The sequence below is a fragment of the Ischnura elegans genome, chromosome 3 (assembly GCF_921293095.1).
Source record: "Ischnura elegans chromosome 3, ioIscEleg1.1, whole genome shotgun sequence".
NCBI classification, from domain to species: domain Eukaryota; kingdom Metazoa; phylum Arthropoda; class Insecta; order Odonata; family Coenagrionidae; genus Ischnura; species Ischnura elegans.
Window position 1 is genome coordinate 106,261,904 of NC_060248.1, and position 19,038 is coordinate 106,280,941.

The following is a 19,038-nucleotide window of genomic DNA, read 5'->3' on the forward strand; positions in this document are numbered from 1 at the left end:
AATTTAAATCTATGGTTGGTTGTATTATTTAGGTGATTATTCCATGTCTCATATCCATCATCATCTGGTGTTCAGCCTATCAGTAGGTCCCTCGCGCCAACGCCATCTCCACTCCCTCCTGTCTTTGGTCATCTCTTTGAAGTCTGTGTACTTTCCCATCTTCAAACTGTCAATCAAATTAAGCCTTCTCCTTATCCCTTCCACCGGTCCCTCCAAGGCTACCTTCAAAATGCCATTGCCTCTTATCTCATGTCCCAGACAAGTACTCTTCCTTTTATATATTTATTTTATCCATCAATGTTCTTTCCTCATCTACCCTGTTCAACACTTGCTCATTCCTAACTCGATCAGTCCACCGTATTCCCTCCATCTTCCTCCAAACCCACATCATGAATGCCCCAATCCTGTCCCTCTCTCTCTTCCCAATCGTCCAAGTCTCAGATCCATAAATAAACACACTCCACTACACCAATATCTTCCTCAATTTTAACTCCAGTCCCTTGTCACACAACACTCTTTTCTTCCTACAAACTTGAGCAGTGGCAGTGGCACAGCGAGGGGGGTTTTAGGGGATAAAAAACCCCCTCGATTGCTGTAAAACTCACCATTTTGAACCATTTATACTAAACATTTTCTGGGGAGGCCACGCGCACCTGCCATATTCCATACCCCCAGTATTAGTTGCTCCTAAAACACCCCCAGCCTTAATTCCTAGCTGCGTGCCTGAGAGGAAAAGTGACGTAAAGGCCATGGAGGGAAAAGAAACTTACATATTTAGAATCAATACATTTATTCACTCACTTTTGGTGCTCAAGATCATTACCGCATATGTCTGTTTTCAGCTCTTGATCATTCATCAAACAAGGTTTTTAATATAAAAATTTAGTTTATGAAAATTATAAATGTATTTCCACAAGATCAGACAGTCACAACTTCAAGATACATACATGCATATTATGTACAAAGTCTTTCAATACTACTGAAATGATCTTCATCACCGTTTCTTGATCACTTTTTTCTTCGATTGTGAGCCATCTTTTATGGATTTCATGATGTTTTTACTTTTTACTACCATATCACTTGATTTTGAACCATCTTTTTTCTCGCTGTTGAAAGTTTTCTTGCCTCCCAGCTCTTTGGAAGCCCCTGCTCCAGTTTGTGCTTTTATATGCTTCTTTTTCAGCTTCAGCCGCTTCCTGAAATGTGAACATGAACATATTAGCCCTCTTCTAACCTTTTCCCTACTAAAGACATAAATGTGCATCCAGACGTCTCTTGACGCGGGAGACGAAAGCCATATATTTTTGTGGGAGATTTTCCTATGCAGGTGAACAAATGCCGAATATATACGTTTCCTAGCTCTCCCCTTTTATGATGGTCGCGGGTGTGCCATGTCTTTTTTTCGGAACCTAACATTGCAGAACTTTCGAGGGCCGTACCCTCGAAATCTGGGAGCAGGTACCTGGATCCCTCTTAGCGGTATGCGACCGCAGTCATACAATTGTATATCCAGGCAGGTTTCGAAATGAATATTTCTCCTTTTCTCAAGAAATATATACTAAGAATTGGATTCTTTGTCTTTCGAGCACCGTTTACAATTTTTAAACGAAATTCTACGATAAATATTAACTTATATCTCAAGTTCTGTATAAACATCAACATGGAAATTATTGCAGCATTAAGTGCGTTAATATTGATCTTAGAACTTCGTTTAAAATTTGACAATGCTCTGAAAAAAATGAGGAATTCAATTCAAAGTCTGCAATTTACGTGCAAGCAACAATTATCCATGAGCCAAATACATTTAAGCAATCCATAAGTTGACCACGAACCAATGCCGCAGGTAGGGTCGAAAACCCAAAGAGGAGGGAGCACAACTACTCTTGGAGTCCACGGAGTGCCCACTGGGAGAGGTCGAAAAAGGTTGGAGCTGAGAGCTTGTGATTATATGCAAGACCCTTCTTAAAGAATGTCTCGCAAAAATGCTCCGTACCAGGGGAAAGAAAAGTCTCTCGTAGCTCAGCTCAGCAGTCATACTAAGACGAAAACTCCACAGTCTCGAAACGGTTAAAACAGTTAAGAGCACAAAATTATCAAATCACAAAGTTACTAAGCACGATTACTCAGAAAAATAGTACATACATATTTAACCTGAATCATCAGCCATTTTGATCACATTCATTAAGATTTTCTTCGTCAATACTTATCCAGTCACTCTCACGAATACAAAGTAAACATAAATTTCCCATTAAAAACTGAATCCCCACTTTTGAATTCATCACAAATTCAGCATATGAAAGGAATAAATGCGTTCATTTCTCTAAAGACCATCTATTATATATTGCCATGCAACTTTTAAATTCTGTCAAATAAAGTAAAATTATGTGTAAGAATTACCAGAGATGTAACAAACTCTATGATGAACCCTTAGAAATATGTTACCATTTGGTACAAGTCAGGTAAACAATCATTTGATTCCTGGCATCATCCAGCTACTCCAGAGTTACTCCATTCAAAGTTACTCCAGAAGATAAGGATATTACCATACATGGGATACATGCACTTAAACAGAGTCAATTAAAGAATTCATTGTTCATATCTTATTAAAGATGCCAAAGTTTTATCATCAATGATAGGTAAAAACACATTTCTTACACATGGCATTATAAAAATATTAATGACCTGCGACTTTAGTGATCAACCCAGAATACTCATATCTTGGCATTTTTCATGGGCATGAAACAATCTCAAAACAAATACTTGGCACATATGTAAATGATTATATTAAAATAGGGTTTTGCATAAGACTTACAATATCTTCTTTTGCTTCTCCTGCTCATGAAGAGGCTTTGTTGAGATTCTGTCTCTCTTAGGGGCTTTCTGTTCTAGCTGCCGACGTTCATCTCGACTTGCTTTTTTCATACGTAGCATATAATCTGGTACATAACAACCAGAATCCCTTAAGACCTGTGCTATGCTAATGAATTAAATTACAAATTAAAAGACACATATATGAAAAATAGGAGAAATCTATAACACAAGCTGTGTTATCAAATTAACTGCCATAATAAGAAAGATAGGTATTCCATAAATTAAATAATCTTTTCAGACGAATATCAATTTCTATTTACTAAGAGAATAATCCTCAGAACATTTATGGAAAGTAAATAGTTAACGTCAAATACTAAAATATAAGCAAGGAATTAAAAATATAAGTTCACATCAATAACTGAAATATAAAAAAGGAAAATTTCAATGCATCATAACATATAATTAATGCACAATTTAAAAATATAAAAAATCTCAATTATCATTAGTAACATGAATAAAAATATACATGTGTTCAAGAAACCATAATATTTATATCTCCCTCCTTTCATAAAAATGCTTAAATTTACCTCCTCAAGTTAACTGAATCATCCTCAGTGAAAAATGTTATGGCTTTCCCAGGTCTTCCTGCACGGCCAGTTCGGCCTATTAAAAAAAGGCACACAAAATTTTGTTACATAAAACACACCCAAGTATGAATCACTGTCACCAACATGATCATGTAACACTATAATCTTACCGATACGATGAATGTAGCTGATAGCACTGGGTGGAAAGTCATAATTAATGACTAAATTCACTCCTTTGAAATCGATACCACGGCCCATAAGTTCAGTGCAGATTAACACCCAAATCTTTCCCATTCTGAAGCACTTGACCACATTATCTCTCTGAAAAAAATTGACGTTATGAGCAGGTGAAATGTAGTAAGTTAATACCTATGCCACATAAAATATTTGAAACTAGCCAGTCATAAATAATGACAAACAAAAGCCTTCAAAAATTTTGATTGAAAAGTCTCTGATTATTTATTACCTGCAACTGAGTCCTGTCGGCATGGATGACATCAACATTTATGCCATCATAAATTAGTTCATCAAAGAGCTCTTTGGCACGCTCCTTAGTCTGGACAAATATCAAAACTGGAGGAGTTAAGCCCTACAGAAAAAAAACCACCACAAAAATGTTAAAACAAAGAAACAAGGTATCATATAAAATTATTCTTTGCTATACTAACAGTAAGACAATACTGAAAGAACTTCTAACATTTTACCATAGCTTGGACAACCAGTCTAAGAGCATTTTGAAATGATATAGCCAATCTCATAATGATACATAGTATGGTATTTAGAGTAGGCAACTGACAACTAAGGTCATTTGTACCACAGGGAAGGAATCGTGGAGAGAAACCCAGCATCAGCATAAGTCAGAACAACAAAAGGCTTCAAGAGGTCCACAGCATAATGTCCCATCCAACGGACAGAGTGCTTTCCTACAAGGGCCCTCCACAAAGCACTCGAGCAAAGATCTGAAAAGTCTCTACCACAGTAATATATTCATAGCTCTAGGGGGGGCACCTACACATTTTACACTATCCATGTTTTTAAAAGAATATTGATGAGCATGTGGGATCCAAAATAAGCGTGTCTTTGCTACCACCTTGAGATATATCACTCAAAACATTGTACTTAATATTTCACTGCACAATGGAAGGAAGTTCTTCAGAAAAAATAGGGCCATAAAAATGACATACAGCCATTCCACAATTAGAGGAAACAACTTGCTCATTAAATTATGATGCAATCTCGCTTCCAGCAAATGCCAAGTGCACAGAAGAGTGACATAACTTCTTACTCAACCCAAATTATAAGGAATAACAAAATACAGTGGAACCTCGTTAAAGCGAGTACGGGCTATAGTGAAACCCCCGCTATTACGAGAGATAGCCGATGCACCGTCAATTGATCCTATAATAAGCATGTTAAAAATTTCGTTTTTACGAGGCCCTTTCGATGTTGGCTTTTGCCATAGCATAGGGTTTCACTGCCGGAAAAACTTACACCAAGACTCCTTAATCTCTGTAATTGCTAGCGATCTGTTAGAAATGAAGTTAATGGAGTGCTCAGTCTCAAATTTATGTGGTAAACTTTCATTCGATAAAGAAGTAGTTAATTTTGGTGAAAATATTGTGGCATTAGCATTCGCGAATGCTTGATCTTCTTTTGTTCCTCGGGCGGCAGAAAGCAGTCGTCAGCATACCCGCACGTCCATGAGTTGCATGAATAGAAAGCATTTGATGGAACACACCATGGCCAAAAAAACACCAAACACGTCTAAGCGAGAAAATAAAAATAAAGGAGTAATATGAGGTATATTGGCTATTATTTGCACCACCTCCGGTAAAGCGACAATTCGCTATAGCGAGTGTTTATTGGTGCACCGTGGGGTGTCGTTTTATCGAGGTTCCACTGTACAGCAGACTCCCGATTTCCGGCTGCGGCATATACATGTCATGGATTATCTATGCATTATTTTCACTCTCATTCAATGTTTTCCGCGATCTTCATAAAAGGTAAAATCTGATGCAAAATCACCAGAATGTCTGCATTTTTCTTAGGATACACCGGGCTTATTACTTCCATTAGAACCCCTTCGTAAAACGGATGCGATCATGTGCTAGCTACATTCACAAAAGCTCAGTGTTCCTTCTTCCAAGCCTCATATTTCCAGGTCTTATAAGGAGCAGTAGGAATACGAGTACGCTCATGTTATCATCGCTAAAAAAATTGCAGTCTCGCACAGAAAACTCTTGGTGAACCCGGAAAGCAATTTTAATGACAGAAAATGTGCCTAAATAATAATAAATTGTTTGATTTACCTTAATTATGAACATTAAAAAAATAATAGTTAAAGTTTGGATTATCCGTGTTTTCCGATTATTCGTACCGTCTCTACCCATCATTAGCCCAGATGACCGGGAGTGTGCTGTAGAATAAAAATTCAATACATATATAACCAGAGTTTAAGTACGTCTGCCTACGTCAATTATCTACAATAGCAGACACTATGGATTCAAAGTGATACACAATGCTTCAAATATCCACAAACAAGGTTATTTTAACAAATAAGGGAAAGGGGTTATGAGATTAGAGACACACAGAGAGGACACACCAAAAAGGAAGCAAAGGTGAGATTGAGGAGGGGTAATGTGTTAATCAGGAAATATATGGTTAAATCTTTCAAAGAGGAACAGATGAAATTTACATATAGTACATTACATGAGAAGTAACCTAAATTAAAGTTACAGAGGGAATAGGTGATGTATCAGCGACATGTAGAAGTTATCAAAAAGAGAGATGGAATCAGCAGACAAGCACAGACATCAGGAAATGCAGCTAACGATAAGTGAAATATATACGGTGATATTAAGCATGAGTTATAAAAAACACTTGCGTTATACAAATTGTTGTACATGAGTAAAATGTAATGTACTCTTATAATTGTCTATTATACAATAAGTAAATGACCTTGAGAAAGAAAAGATGCAGCCAAGTAATCAATATAAATTCAATAAATGGTAGTGTATTCTGCTTAGGATATAGATTCTACTTGACCCATGAAACATTTTTATGCATGTAAGGCATGAATAAATTGAAAAATAATAAAAATAATGTGTATCTGGTAGATCTGAAATATTTATTTTGCTTTCTAAAAAAATGGAAGTTCAGAAAATTTATAAAGTAATGTTACACTGTGGCCCTATTGATTGATATAAAATGTGAAATAGGAGGAATTTCAAAAGATAAAAGGTTTCATTATTAAGTGGTTACCGATGCAACAATGTGGCTTCAAAAAACTACTAAGCTAGAAAATTTCATGGTTTCAAGACAAGGAAGGATTTTTCATACAAAAAGAAAACAAGATGTTTCCTAGGCACTTCTAACAAGCTTAATAGCAATAAATTGCTGCTGTTGGAACTTTTAGAAATCCAACAGGCAATGAGGAACAAAACAGTTTGTCACATAAAAATGGTTAACCTTACGTGATGGACAGTGCAAAGAAGAAGATAGGATAAATCTCTTAAAAAGGATAATTATTTACCAGGTACATTAAGAATTCATTTTCACCAAATTATTGTTCAAATATTCATTATTACCTTCTTCACAATGTCTCGGAAAGCCACTAACTTCCCAGCCTCATTTCCAACAAAAAGGAGCTCCTGGTCGACCACATCAGCAGCAGTGTTCCTAAAGATTATAAACAGAGGAAAGATAAGAAGCTCAAAATACTGCGTAGAAGTATAAACAGGTTAAAAATAGAATACATAACTTAAATTGATCTTATTAACTTTTTCCATGATATTACAACATATTTGAGCATAACTGGACTGTAGCTGATAAGCAAAATGACTGAAAAAAAGGTGTAAAATTTTCATGCAAAGACTTTCATCTACCATTTATGTACATGGCTGCCATTTTTACAAATTAGAAGCCCAACATCACTGAGTTTGAACAACAATTTCTTGTTTGGATAGTCATGTACTGCATGTATCAAATGCAGTGCTTAGAAGTTTAATTTCCATTAAACCAAAAGTATGATTTTTCGTTCTGTCACAGTAACCATCTGGTTCCACAAATTGTTTATCTTAATACAGCAAGCTTCCTTCAAATCACTTGTGAAATATTGGGTGGTAGATTTAACTAATTGTATGTCCACTGCATGGCAAAGCAGGGTAGGTCATAATAATTGATCAATGACCACTCACTCAAATCTTAACATCACATCACTATAATAGATTACACATTACTAAAAATATACTCCACACGGAAAACATGCAATTGTGTATTTTTTAATCTGTTAAAAATACATGATGCTTTAGTTGAACAAAGAAACCTAAATATTAGGTTCTCAAAGATTCAAATCTGACGTAATTGATAACATCTAGAGGTGAAGTTAAAAAAAAAAAATGTCCTAAACATTCCCAAAAGAAATTTACAATGACGGTCACACAATAATGTTGAATTAGATAGTATGTATCTATGCTGTGCAACAACAAAATTTATTGCAAAGACATTTCAGTATTCCATCAAGTTCCGTATGTACACTTAATTGAACCACATTTTTTACTATCATCAAACATTTTAAAATTGAAAACACAATGAGGTTGAAAGAAACTCCTTCAGGAATCACTGGGTGGAGAAATTTCATACTGCATTTGATAATTCCACATATTTTTATTCCACACTGACTACAGTTTCAATGACTGAGCATCATAGTCATTTTTCAAAAACTTATGGACAAGAAGAGCTGAAAAATGTGGCTATAAGTACAAATACCGATTTACCCGTGGAAGCTATGACCTTCTTTCCGGAAATACCAGTGAAAAAATGGGGGTGTGCGGCTTACACTAACACTCCCAAATTTTAATGTAAGCTGCATACCATTTTCCCTCAAATTCTCATCTTTTATTTCTTACCATTTTCCATTTATTTCATTCCAGAGTTTAGCATTGAAACCAGGAAACCTTTATGTGAATTACATTTCTAACATTATTTATCCTCATTTATCATGGTAATGTAAATTTATCAATTTAGCCACTAATAACGACTTCCTTCATTAGACTGCACCCAAACAGTGGTAGAAAGTTTTTTTTTTCCGCACAAGCCGGCCCAAAAATAGGGGTGCACGGTATATACGAGGGTGCGGCTTACACGAGTGAATACGGTATTTACCAAGGGGATGGAAAGGAAATTAATTAGGGCAGAGTAGAAGAGAGGGGGTTTCGTAATGGCTTTATGGGGATTAGGTAATGAGTAGGGGGTTGCATCATTGTTTGTACATTAAATTTGGTTATACTCACCGCACGCCAATGGTGACACCAATGAGACGATTCATATTTTTCCGACACCAAGACGCAACAACTGGGGTATGAGTAGCACTGTACATGGCACGGCATATACTTGGATTCTCACAAGCTTGATAAATTTCAGCCAACTGATCACGGAAACCTTTGACTCCAGTTTCAAAAAGTTTATCGGATTCATCAACAACAAGCCATTCAACGCTGAAATGAGAAATGGTTAAAAATAACACAAATTTTACAATTACACAAACACGTATTGATGATGTTTTTCCTTGAAGGTTGTGCAGTATTGTGCAAACAGCATGCCTTAATGATGATTCTGAGATATTTCAGGTCAGACCCAGGCTTTAAAGGCTTTGTGGTTTGAGCCAGGCTTCAACATCTGAAAGTTTTTCCCAAGTGGTGACTATCAACCACACATCTGCCGAGGAGATCCCTAGCCTACGGCAACTATCCTCAGAGACTCCATTTTTTGATAAAATTAAATTTGCCCGTCAAAAACCAACATTCAATTTAAATTTCAGACTTAGGTATTCAAACAGAAAATATAGCTGATTAAATAAATTGTATACTTTTCCAATGCATGCTAATTGACAACAAAATATTACTTCAGGAGATCTAAATACCACCCACTCCATCCCTGAAGTGAAATTATGGATACATACCTGGGCAGACCCTAGGATAACTATTTGAACAAGGATGAAACTCCATCTCCATTTCGAGAACATGATAATACTGCCATCCCAAAAAATGAAACTTATCATTATGGAGATATCAAGCAATTAAATTTCATTTTTTTAAGAATGTGAACCCGAATGCTTTGGTACACACATAACAGACACACAGTAAATGTTACCTCTGGCCATAATAAATAATATTCCATTGAAGAATTATAATAGATCACATTACTAAAAATGTCATGGCAAATACTTACTTTTTTAAAGATATTACGGGTGGTTCTTGTCGCAGTAAATACACCAGTCTGTTGGGTGTTGTTATCAATATATCTGAAAATAATGTAACATGGAATGAAATCATAAAACAACAAACTCCATAATTGTCATTACATATGTACTTGGAGGAATGAGCTGTAGGAAGTAGACATAAATTTCTTGAGAATTCAACAAGGGATTATGAATCAGACCAGTTTCAGTACCAATTCTTCAATTTCAAGGTTTTCCAATTGGCATCAGTCGCAGACTATTACATACAGTAAAACCTCTATACAACCAACCCCCATTCAGCAAAATTTTAACGAAACCTCCCTAATTCGAAGCCATTGGCTCAGTCCCAGGCCCCTTCAATGGACAATGCATGCAAAAAAACCTACCGTAACTAGGGTGATGATGTCCACCAATTTAAGTCTCTGCCCTCAAAGTTTATTTACCATTGCAAGTTGAATGAAAGGTGGTGTCTGCGCTTAAAATTGCAGTGGTTTCTCATTCCGCTAACATTTTCACTTCTTATCACCTAGTCATTTGATACCTTTCTGTATTGAGTTACATTTGCAGAGGTGCAGGTGGTTAGGATGGAGCTCAAATTTCCCTTAATAAATCGCATCAAATTACTTTCTGTATTGGGCTACATTCCCTAAACCCCTACCCCGCTCCCCCATTGGAACAGTAGAGCTCCATGTTTTCCTTTAAAATGGTATGGTTTCAAATTACCTTTCGGAATCAGATTTTATTTTGGGAGAGGCAGGCAGACGGATTACCCTAAGACTTAGGAGGCATTAGTGTATGCGCTAGATTATAATTACTGCTGCATCAAACTCAAAAAGTCTCCATTCCAAATTGTTAGCGTTAATAACATTACCGGAGCAACAAGAGTTTTTGGGACAGCGATCTTCACTCGTCAACTTGGTTTAGATAGAGGTCCTTCTAGTGTTATAAAAGATGCAAACAGGAATAGGATCAGTTCTTGTAAATGTTTTTAATCTTAATTGCTTATATAACACATATTTAACTCAAGTGATTGTACTTTCGTGTTTAATTATACCAGTATAATAGTATTAGCCTGCAAGTAGTGCACATTCTAAAATAAGAGACATTGTGCTAAGGACTGAAAAAGGGCAAACCTGGCTAAAAATATTTTTCAAGCATCACGAGGTAATTACTGGATGAATGGCAACGAGGCATGGATTCTAATATTACTTGGTGTACTTGAGGAATGAATGGGAAAAAAAATGATTTCAATTAAAAATATGCAGATTGAAAATCATGTGGTGATAGCCACAGTATGTGATGATAAGTATGTAATTTATCATCACTATTGGAAAGGTTTTAAAGGTGAATTTATCAAGATTGAGAGATTTACTCCACTTGCTTTGTAAAGCACACGGAACACTTAGACACCCCAACTAAATGGCATATCCCAATCACCTCCATACAACGAAACCCCCTACAAAAAAGTCATGATTTTTCCCGTCACAATAAGATCATTGTATAGAGGTTTTGTACTTGGAACCAGATCTAGTGGTTTTGCCTCATGCCTAAGGGTGTGTATTCTGAAATGAGTGGGAATATTTCATTGGCATATGACATAGCTCACAATTTTAATAACATTGTATTTCAGTGTTACCCATTACAACTTTTCCATGGTCAATATAGCAGATTCAATACAATATTCCATAAAACTTGATTGTTTTACGTTTCATTGATACTGTTTACACGATACCATTAAAAACAATTAACTCTCCAAATCCATGGCTTTTTAGTCAGTTGATGAAGAGTAAAAAGATCCATTGAGTGATTAAATAGTCCTTAGAAGAGAAGGGAAAGGTGGGGACTTCTGAAAAAATTGGACAATTCTATTGCCCTTATCATTAAAAATGACAGTCTGATGAAGACAATCACATAAGGGCAATGGAAGTGTAGAACGGAAAAGGAATGCCTCAACTAAGATTCATATGTATGAGGATCAGATGATGACAGATGTAACACAGAAGTATGTATTATGTCAATGTTATAAGATTAGGTAATCAGAGAATTGAATGGAGACCTGCTAATCTCAGGATCATTGACTTTTGAACATGATAAAAGCCATTCATTTCACAAAATATATTTAAGTTTTAGTTCAATCACCTTTATTTACGCTTTTGTACACATTTCTGACACTTCAAAAATAAACCAGTGCATGAGTTAACACATTCAATGTGGGCCCGATTTTCATGAAATTTGTCAGAATCGGCTGATAAAATAAGAAAGAAAAATAGAGAAAGGTTTTCGCACCATATCTTCCTTTCAAATACTGCTATTTACATACGGCGCACACGGCTAAAAAGAAAGAAGCTTGCTGAAGGCCATGCACTCAATCAGAAGACTCGGAAGTGGACATTAGTCATCTACAGAGGTGGAGAAAGGGTTCCCGGCCCGACCGGCAGAGCACGTCAATTGACGTGTTCCATGCTGAGTGTGTTAATACGTGCTAACAAATATCATATACATACATATACATTGAGTAAATATGCTAGAATGGAGTAAATTTTGAGAGATTTTACAATCTTATTCTTAGCAGCCTTGGCAAAGAGAGGGCAAAGTTGCTGATGCTGACGGTTCACAGGTCTATATAAGGTATAGACCTATCAACAAAGGTATTTTTTCTCTTCTATATTTTTTTCAGTCATATTTTAACAATAACATAAGATAAAATAGATGTGTTAGGTTTGGTTAAAACACATTGAGCAAAAAAAAACTACGATCAACACTGGACATACCAAATTTCTGAGATGAATTGGGACCAAACTTCTTGACAGCTTGATTTATTTTACTGATGATATGAATCCGGAGGCTTCTTCCCTCAGCTAGCCTCAAGCATTCCCTGCAATGCAAAATTCATATTGAACATAATTACAAACCCATTTGGCTTCCTCACTAGTCAGAAAACTACACATTTCTCTTAAGACACAAACAAGAAATAACAGACAGCAATGCCAGAAAATACGAGGGCTGCTTGGAAAGAAACTAGAAACCTCCGTTTGCTCACTGCGTGTGAAGTGGAGGGGGTAGTGCCACCATTGTTGCATAGGAATGCACGGCAGGTCAGTCCATGTACAGACATGGTAGAGTGAAGGTCACCTGAACGCTAGTTGTTTTTTTTGTTGCTTTTCAAAATGTGAGCTGCAACAGAAAATCCTGTCAAGTGTGAAGTGCTCGCTGCTATTCAGTTTTCCTCAGCTAAACAATAATCGGCAACTCATAGTGAACATTTAGCTGTGTATGACCCAAAGATTATGAGTGAAGGAGTTGTTCGGGAATTGGTTTATGCATATGAAGAAATGGCTTGACTCCCAGCGACTTAAGGATGGTGAAGAGCTCAAATATGTATGCTGTCACCAGATGGCTCAAGACACAGGTGGGAGATATTTAATGCAGAAGGACTTTCCAAGTTATTTTTAAGGTATGATAAGAGCTTAAATGTTCATGGAAATTATGTTGAAAAGTAAAGGATTGTCATAATTTTAAGATGAATAAAATAGATTTTGTAATCTACTTTAGTGTATTGTTTATACAAAATCAGATGTTATTTTCCAAACAGCCCTCGTAGCTGCAAATTTACAAGTAATATGTTTTCTTTCTAATTACCATGAAAATCCATCCTTTTAAGAGTTAAAATTATTTTACAATAAGGTATAATCGAGCCAGATATGATAATACAGTTCCAAAAAAATTCTGCAAGTAGAGCACATTTGAGTTGAAAACCTAAACCCTTGCATTTTCCAAGGTTTGTTGCCCAATGTGTGTTGGTACAAGCGATGAGTTAAAAAGGCACATCAAAATAGACAAAAAATAGATGTGAGAAAAGATAGTCAGCTATAGGATTTGATGGTAGTGGCATCTGAGCAGTGCTTTTTGCAGTATATGACTGAGCCCTGACACCCATGATTGATCTAGGAATGACTGAGGATGAGGCCACAGACGAGTTAGCTACTCCATCCACACTCAACTTGCACCTCAGTGCATTCTGACTGGGCAGTAAAATACCCTTTTTCAGACAATGAAGGGCTGACTTCTTTCTAAGCATGAAGGCAAAATCGTACGGCTGCTTGTCTTCTTATTGTATCCATTACCGTGATTTTGTATGGCTCTAAAAATATAAGAGGTCATGGCACGAAAATTATTTTTGCATTGTGGCGCACTCCATGTGATGGATTTTAGGAATCTGGGGACAAGCAAAATCTTAGGAACGCGATGACAAGAATCCAGGTATTTTTGCAAACATGCAAATTTCGACAATTAAATGTGATTTTTAGAAGATCTGGATACCAATGCCCATCAAGGCAAATGATTATACATCAGTGGAATTTTCCCACTTAACCTGCACTTGTGGATGACTCCGTAAAGGTATACCACTGGCTAGTGCACACCATTTCCTTGAATAATGTCTCTATGTTTAATATTGAATAATGCATAATATGTTTACATGGATATTGATAAACATTTATGAATGCTGCAATTTCTTTGTAATTAGGATTCATTCCCCTCTATTTATTTCAATTACTGTCAGGAGCTGGTGACCTACTCTTCATTCATGTTTTTCCTTGAAAAATGTAAATCAAGCATTGAGTCTACATAGCAACTTCTTTACTTAAAATTACCCTGGTCAATGGTAAGCATAACTCAGAGCTAATTGGTAGGCATACAACAAGGCATCCATCAAGTTGCTATTAAAATAACACCCTTTACACGGTAAAATAACACTATGTACTTTCAGACGTAAATAACCCAATAACCCACCTTGTGGATGCCTTTGATCATGATAAACATGCAGTCTGGTAGACTTACATTGTAATATGATGCTATAGTAGAATATTACAGATTCAGAATGATTATCATGGATTTTGTAGGGAAAGGCACTTTAGTCAGATTATAACAGTAATCTAACTAAATACATCCTGCGGTTTCAGAGTTAATTACATGCTGTTACCTGTGAGTTTGCTTCGCCAGCTCCCTAGTTGGTGATACAATAACTGCTCTAAATCCAAGCTTTTTGGGTTCTTTCAAGTGATGAATTATAGGTATCAGAAAAGCAGCAGTCTTCCCTGAGCCAGTTGGAGCACAAGCTAATATTTGTCGCTTCTGAAAAAGATAAATAGAGGGGAAATACTTTGTCAACATCCCAAATTTCTTGAAAATAAATCCGAATATTTTTTTAATCACATACACAAGACAAAACATAAGCAGAACAAACAGATACATAAAAGGCATATTTCAATATAGCAGTAGGGTATGGGCATTGACAGCAGCAGATTAATCATGATTGGAGGCAGTGAAAACGTGCTGCTACAAAAGAATACTGAAGATGCAATGGGTTAACTCCACATGCAATGAGGAATGCTTCAAATGGAGGAAGAAAAAAAAGTATGAACATTCTAGAAAATGAGTAAACATACTTGACCACAGTGGCGCAGCGAGAGGGGGGGGTTTTGGGGATAACCCCCTCCCCCCAGAGCTCGAGAAAATTTTAAGTTTAATCCATTTTACTTATTTGGATTGATATTACTAATAGAATAGTGGAGGGATTAATAACATATCCCTCAGAAAGCTGTAAAACTCACCATTTTGGACCATTTATCTTAAAATTCCCCAATTTATTAATCTCGTACCTATTGCTTATCCTGGTGGGTAAACCATACCCCACACACCCCGGTATTAGTTGCACCTAAACCCCCCAGCCTTAATTCCTAGCTGCACCCCTGCTTGACCATACTATAAGACGATATTGACGATACTATTGATCACCCCCTGCCAAACACCCTAGAGGTGGCTCGCAGGGTATTATGTAGATGTAGATGTAAGGTACTATATGGAGAAAGTGCCCAAGGACATATAGGTATGTAGAACACCAAAGGAAAGCTTCAAATGAGTTCTGAGGGATAAGCTGTTAATTGATTACAAGATTAGACAGACATATAGATGAAAAGATTAGCTGATAGGGAAGTTGAGTAGAGAGCTGCAAAATATAAATCCTAGAATTGCTGAATACTGACAAATACAGTAAAAATTATCTGCAGACTGGAGAAAACAATTTTTTAAATTATCAGCTAATGACAGCCAACTAAGGAAGTCAGCTAAAAGTGAACAATAAGTATGAAGACTTCTCTGAGGAACAAGCAATGAGAATATAAAGGGATCCTGGTTTGCACGTCAGGGCAAAAGCTATTTTCCTTCCTGAAAATTTTGTATTCCATAGAATCATATACATTAATGATTTAACAACAAACATTCCACACAACCTTGTAGATTGAATAAATACAGTAAAATCAAAATCAACATAAATTAGAAATGAATAATAATTATCCATGAAGATGATGATGACCACCATGATGAATGTCATATTTTGTCATCATTTGCATCAAATTAAGGCTAGAAAAAATACACTGGCTACAAAGCATGCTTGGCATAGAAAAACAACGAACACTTCAAGATATTAGGTACTTTGTCCTGTTAAATTTCAACAAAAAAGATTAAAATCTTTTTAAAAATTCAATAATTATAAATTTTTAAATGAGAATGTAAACTTATTATAACGGGTACATACCTCCAACATTATTGGGACTGCCTGCATCTGAATAGGAGTTGGATATTCATAACCAGCATTCTTAATATTTTGAAGTAAATCGTCCGGAAGACCATACAAATCTTTGAGCTGCTCAAAATTTTCTACTGGATTTGGACAATCTTTCCCATGAACAGTGATCTTATGCTGGTTTCTAAAGCGATTAACCTAGGTTAAAGAATTCATCGTAGCAGGATTAATAACGGGAGACTGCAAATTGGAACATAATAGGAGTAAATTAAACCCATGCAAGATTTCATACAAATGACACGGAAGGCTGAGAAGAGTTGGTATGGCTGGATTCATAAATTAACAAAAATAACGTAAAGTGGAAAGAGATGTTTCAGGGCCCTTGATTTGTCTTCCAATATTACAAGCTACTAATTTAAATGGCCGCTACAACTATATTGTAATTACAGAACTTTTATAACAGCTGTGTAATTCCCACAGCTGTTAAAGCGATTCACTAATTTCCACCGTAAGATTCACCAACTACCATCATTACCTGCTCCTGCTGCGCTAAAGCTTCCTTCTCTTTTGATGTTAGTTTCGGCTTCTTCTTTTCACTGATCACCCCATCCTCTGTGGCTCTTATAGATCCTAAAATAGTGATACCTTCGGATTTAACATCTGACTTGAGGTTTTCTCCGCTTTCTGTTAAGTCCCGAGATTGATTTACAGGGGACGCAGATTCTTCTTTCACAGCGCAAAATGGCCCTAAAACTTTTTTCGGCTTAATCAACTACAAAGAATAAAAAGATGCATTATACATGAGAGAATTACACAGAACACACACGTGTACTCACACTTAGGTAAATATATCCCTTACATTACACCTTTGGGCATCATACAAAAATCGATTCGTATCGAATTTCGCACCCGACGAAATTTTTCGGAATATATCTTCCGCATCCATTTCATAATCGTTTACAAAAACAAATAACAAATTTTAGCCGGTTTCACACTCCCACCTCGAAATGATCATAAAAACAAACATATGAACATCGAATAACGAACAAGAGAACATCGCCATTCGACACGCGATATTCTGCGTAATTTGAAGCCTGTGAACACTGTCAGAAAGAATTGCAGGATCGATGAAGTTATTTTGACCTCGTTAGTCCATTCTGAAAACCTTGTTAAGTTATTAAGATCCAGAAAACCACTAATAAAGTATGACGGAATGGTGTACAAACATAAAGTGCTGAAAAAACACAAGTGTCAATCTTCTCACATAGAAATTCTCCTTTACATGATGACTTTGATTTAGGTATGGTTAAAAACGTAAAATTCCTCGGTATTTATGTCGATTCTTACTTAAAATGGGAAACGCATATTGATTTCTTATGTAAAAAACTAAATACTGTTTTCTATCTGATGACTATGTGATCAAATATTCTGTCAGTCTAGATGTGTTGAAGATGCTTTACTATGGTCTGTTCTACTCTAGGATATCATATGGTGTCATGCTCTGGGGTTCCTCATCTAAGTTGCACAATTTTTTTTTAATTCAAAAGAAATTGTTGAGGGTAATGCTTAAATAGCATCACCGAGCTCACTGCAGACCTCTATTTAAAAATCAACATTTGTTAACTGTGCCTTGTATATACATATACCACTCTGTAATATATACAAAACAACACCTTAGCGATTTCATTCAAAATAATAGTATACACTCCTACAATACCAGAAAATGTAATGATCTACATGTCACAAAAAAATTTTACCCATACCACCAAAGGACCCCGTGCAATGTGCACGAAGCTATATAATAAGTTGCCTGCCTATATAAAATGTGAAAATAGAATACTTGTATTTAAAAAATTTGTATTTACTTATCTTCTTGAAAAATGCTTCTATAGCATTAATGAATATTTGAGTACATAGCATGTAAGGTTTCACAGTGTAAAATTTTATATTCGATGTGTATACTGTACTTTAAACTAATATTTGATATTTTTGACGTGTCCTATATACCTGCCTAGTTTGTAACTAGTGTATTGTATCACTGTGGACAAATAAAAAATTCTAATTCTATTAATATGAATGTTGCAAATGTTTAATTATTACCAGAATTGACAGCCACGTCAGGGCTGAAATACTATCCATGGATAAACTTCCTTTATGTAGAATTTCTGATGAGTCAAATAGACCAATGAAAATGAAATTTCATGCTTGTAGATTGAATGAAAATTCAAATGTTTGAGCAGTAAAAAGTGAGATTATTTTTCATGTGGAAACATATCTGATTGTCTTTGCTCATCAGAGTGTTGTATAACCTGCTCATTATGCATTAGATTTCCATCTGCTATGGTTCCACTTCCCATTATTGCAGTTATTGCGCCATCGTTCAACTTCCCTTTACAAAAAAAAACTGGTCATTAATTTTTATGATTATTGATATATTAATGATCAGTAATTACCAAAGTGCACCGTGCTTCCTCCTCCATATGTTCTTCTTCCTTCTGTATCCTAAAGGGGTCTCTCTATTTTGGCATTAACCCTTTCACTGCTGTTCAATCTCAGAAAACTTTCTCCTCACATGCGATGAGCGTGATACACCCTCCGTAGGGTCGCAAATCCGGGACCCTTTCCTCGATGAGCTCACCCTCACTGGCCCATCTCTTGGACCCTTCAAGCGGGGGGGGGGGGGGGCTATCTCCCGAAAGTGACCACTCTGACTGCAATTTGAAAATCAATCCGATCATCAAAAAATGATTGTTTGCATCGCACTCCTGCCAATACGCGTCTTTGATCTGTGTTTCTGCAATGAAAAATAACGATTTTAT

The 19,038-nt window shown here is 36.1% G+C and overlaps 1 protein-coding gene across 1 annotated transcript; it reads right to left on the minus strand.

Moving 5' to 3' along the window:
* Positions 1–773: 773 nt before the first annotated feature.
* LOC124156321 (probable ATP-dependent RNA helicase DDX52) lies at positions 774–17,253 on the minus strand. The gene is made up of 13 exons (XM_046530797.1): positions 17,079–17,253; positions 16,755–16,991; positions 16,232–16,417; positions 14,618–14,769; positions 12,408–12,511; positions 9,627–9,699; positions 8,690–8,893; positions 6,986–7,076; positions 3,865–3,987; positions 3,569–3,719; positions 3,399–3,474; positions 2,813–2,977; positions 774–1,196 (listed from the first exon to the last, which is right to left on the minus strand). The coding sequence occupies exons 1-13, from the start codon at positions 17,163–17,165 to the stop codon at positions 995–997; spliced, it is 1,851 nt and encodes a 616-aa protein (XP_046386753.1). The 5' UTR covers positions 17,166–17,253; the 3' UTR covers positions 774–994.
* Positions 17,254–19,038: the final 1,785 nt, after the last annotated feature.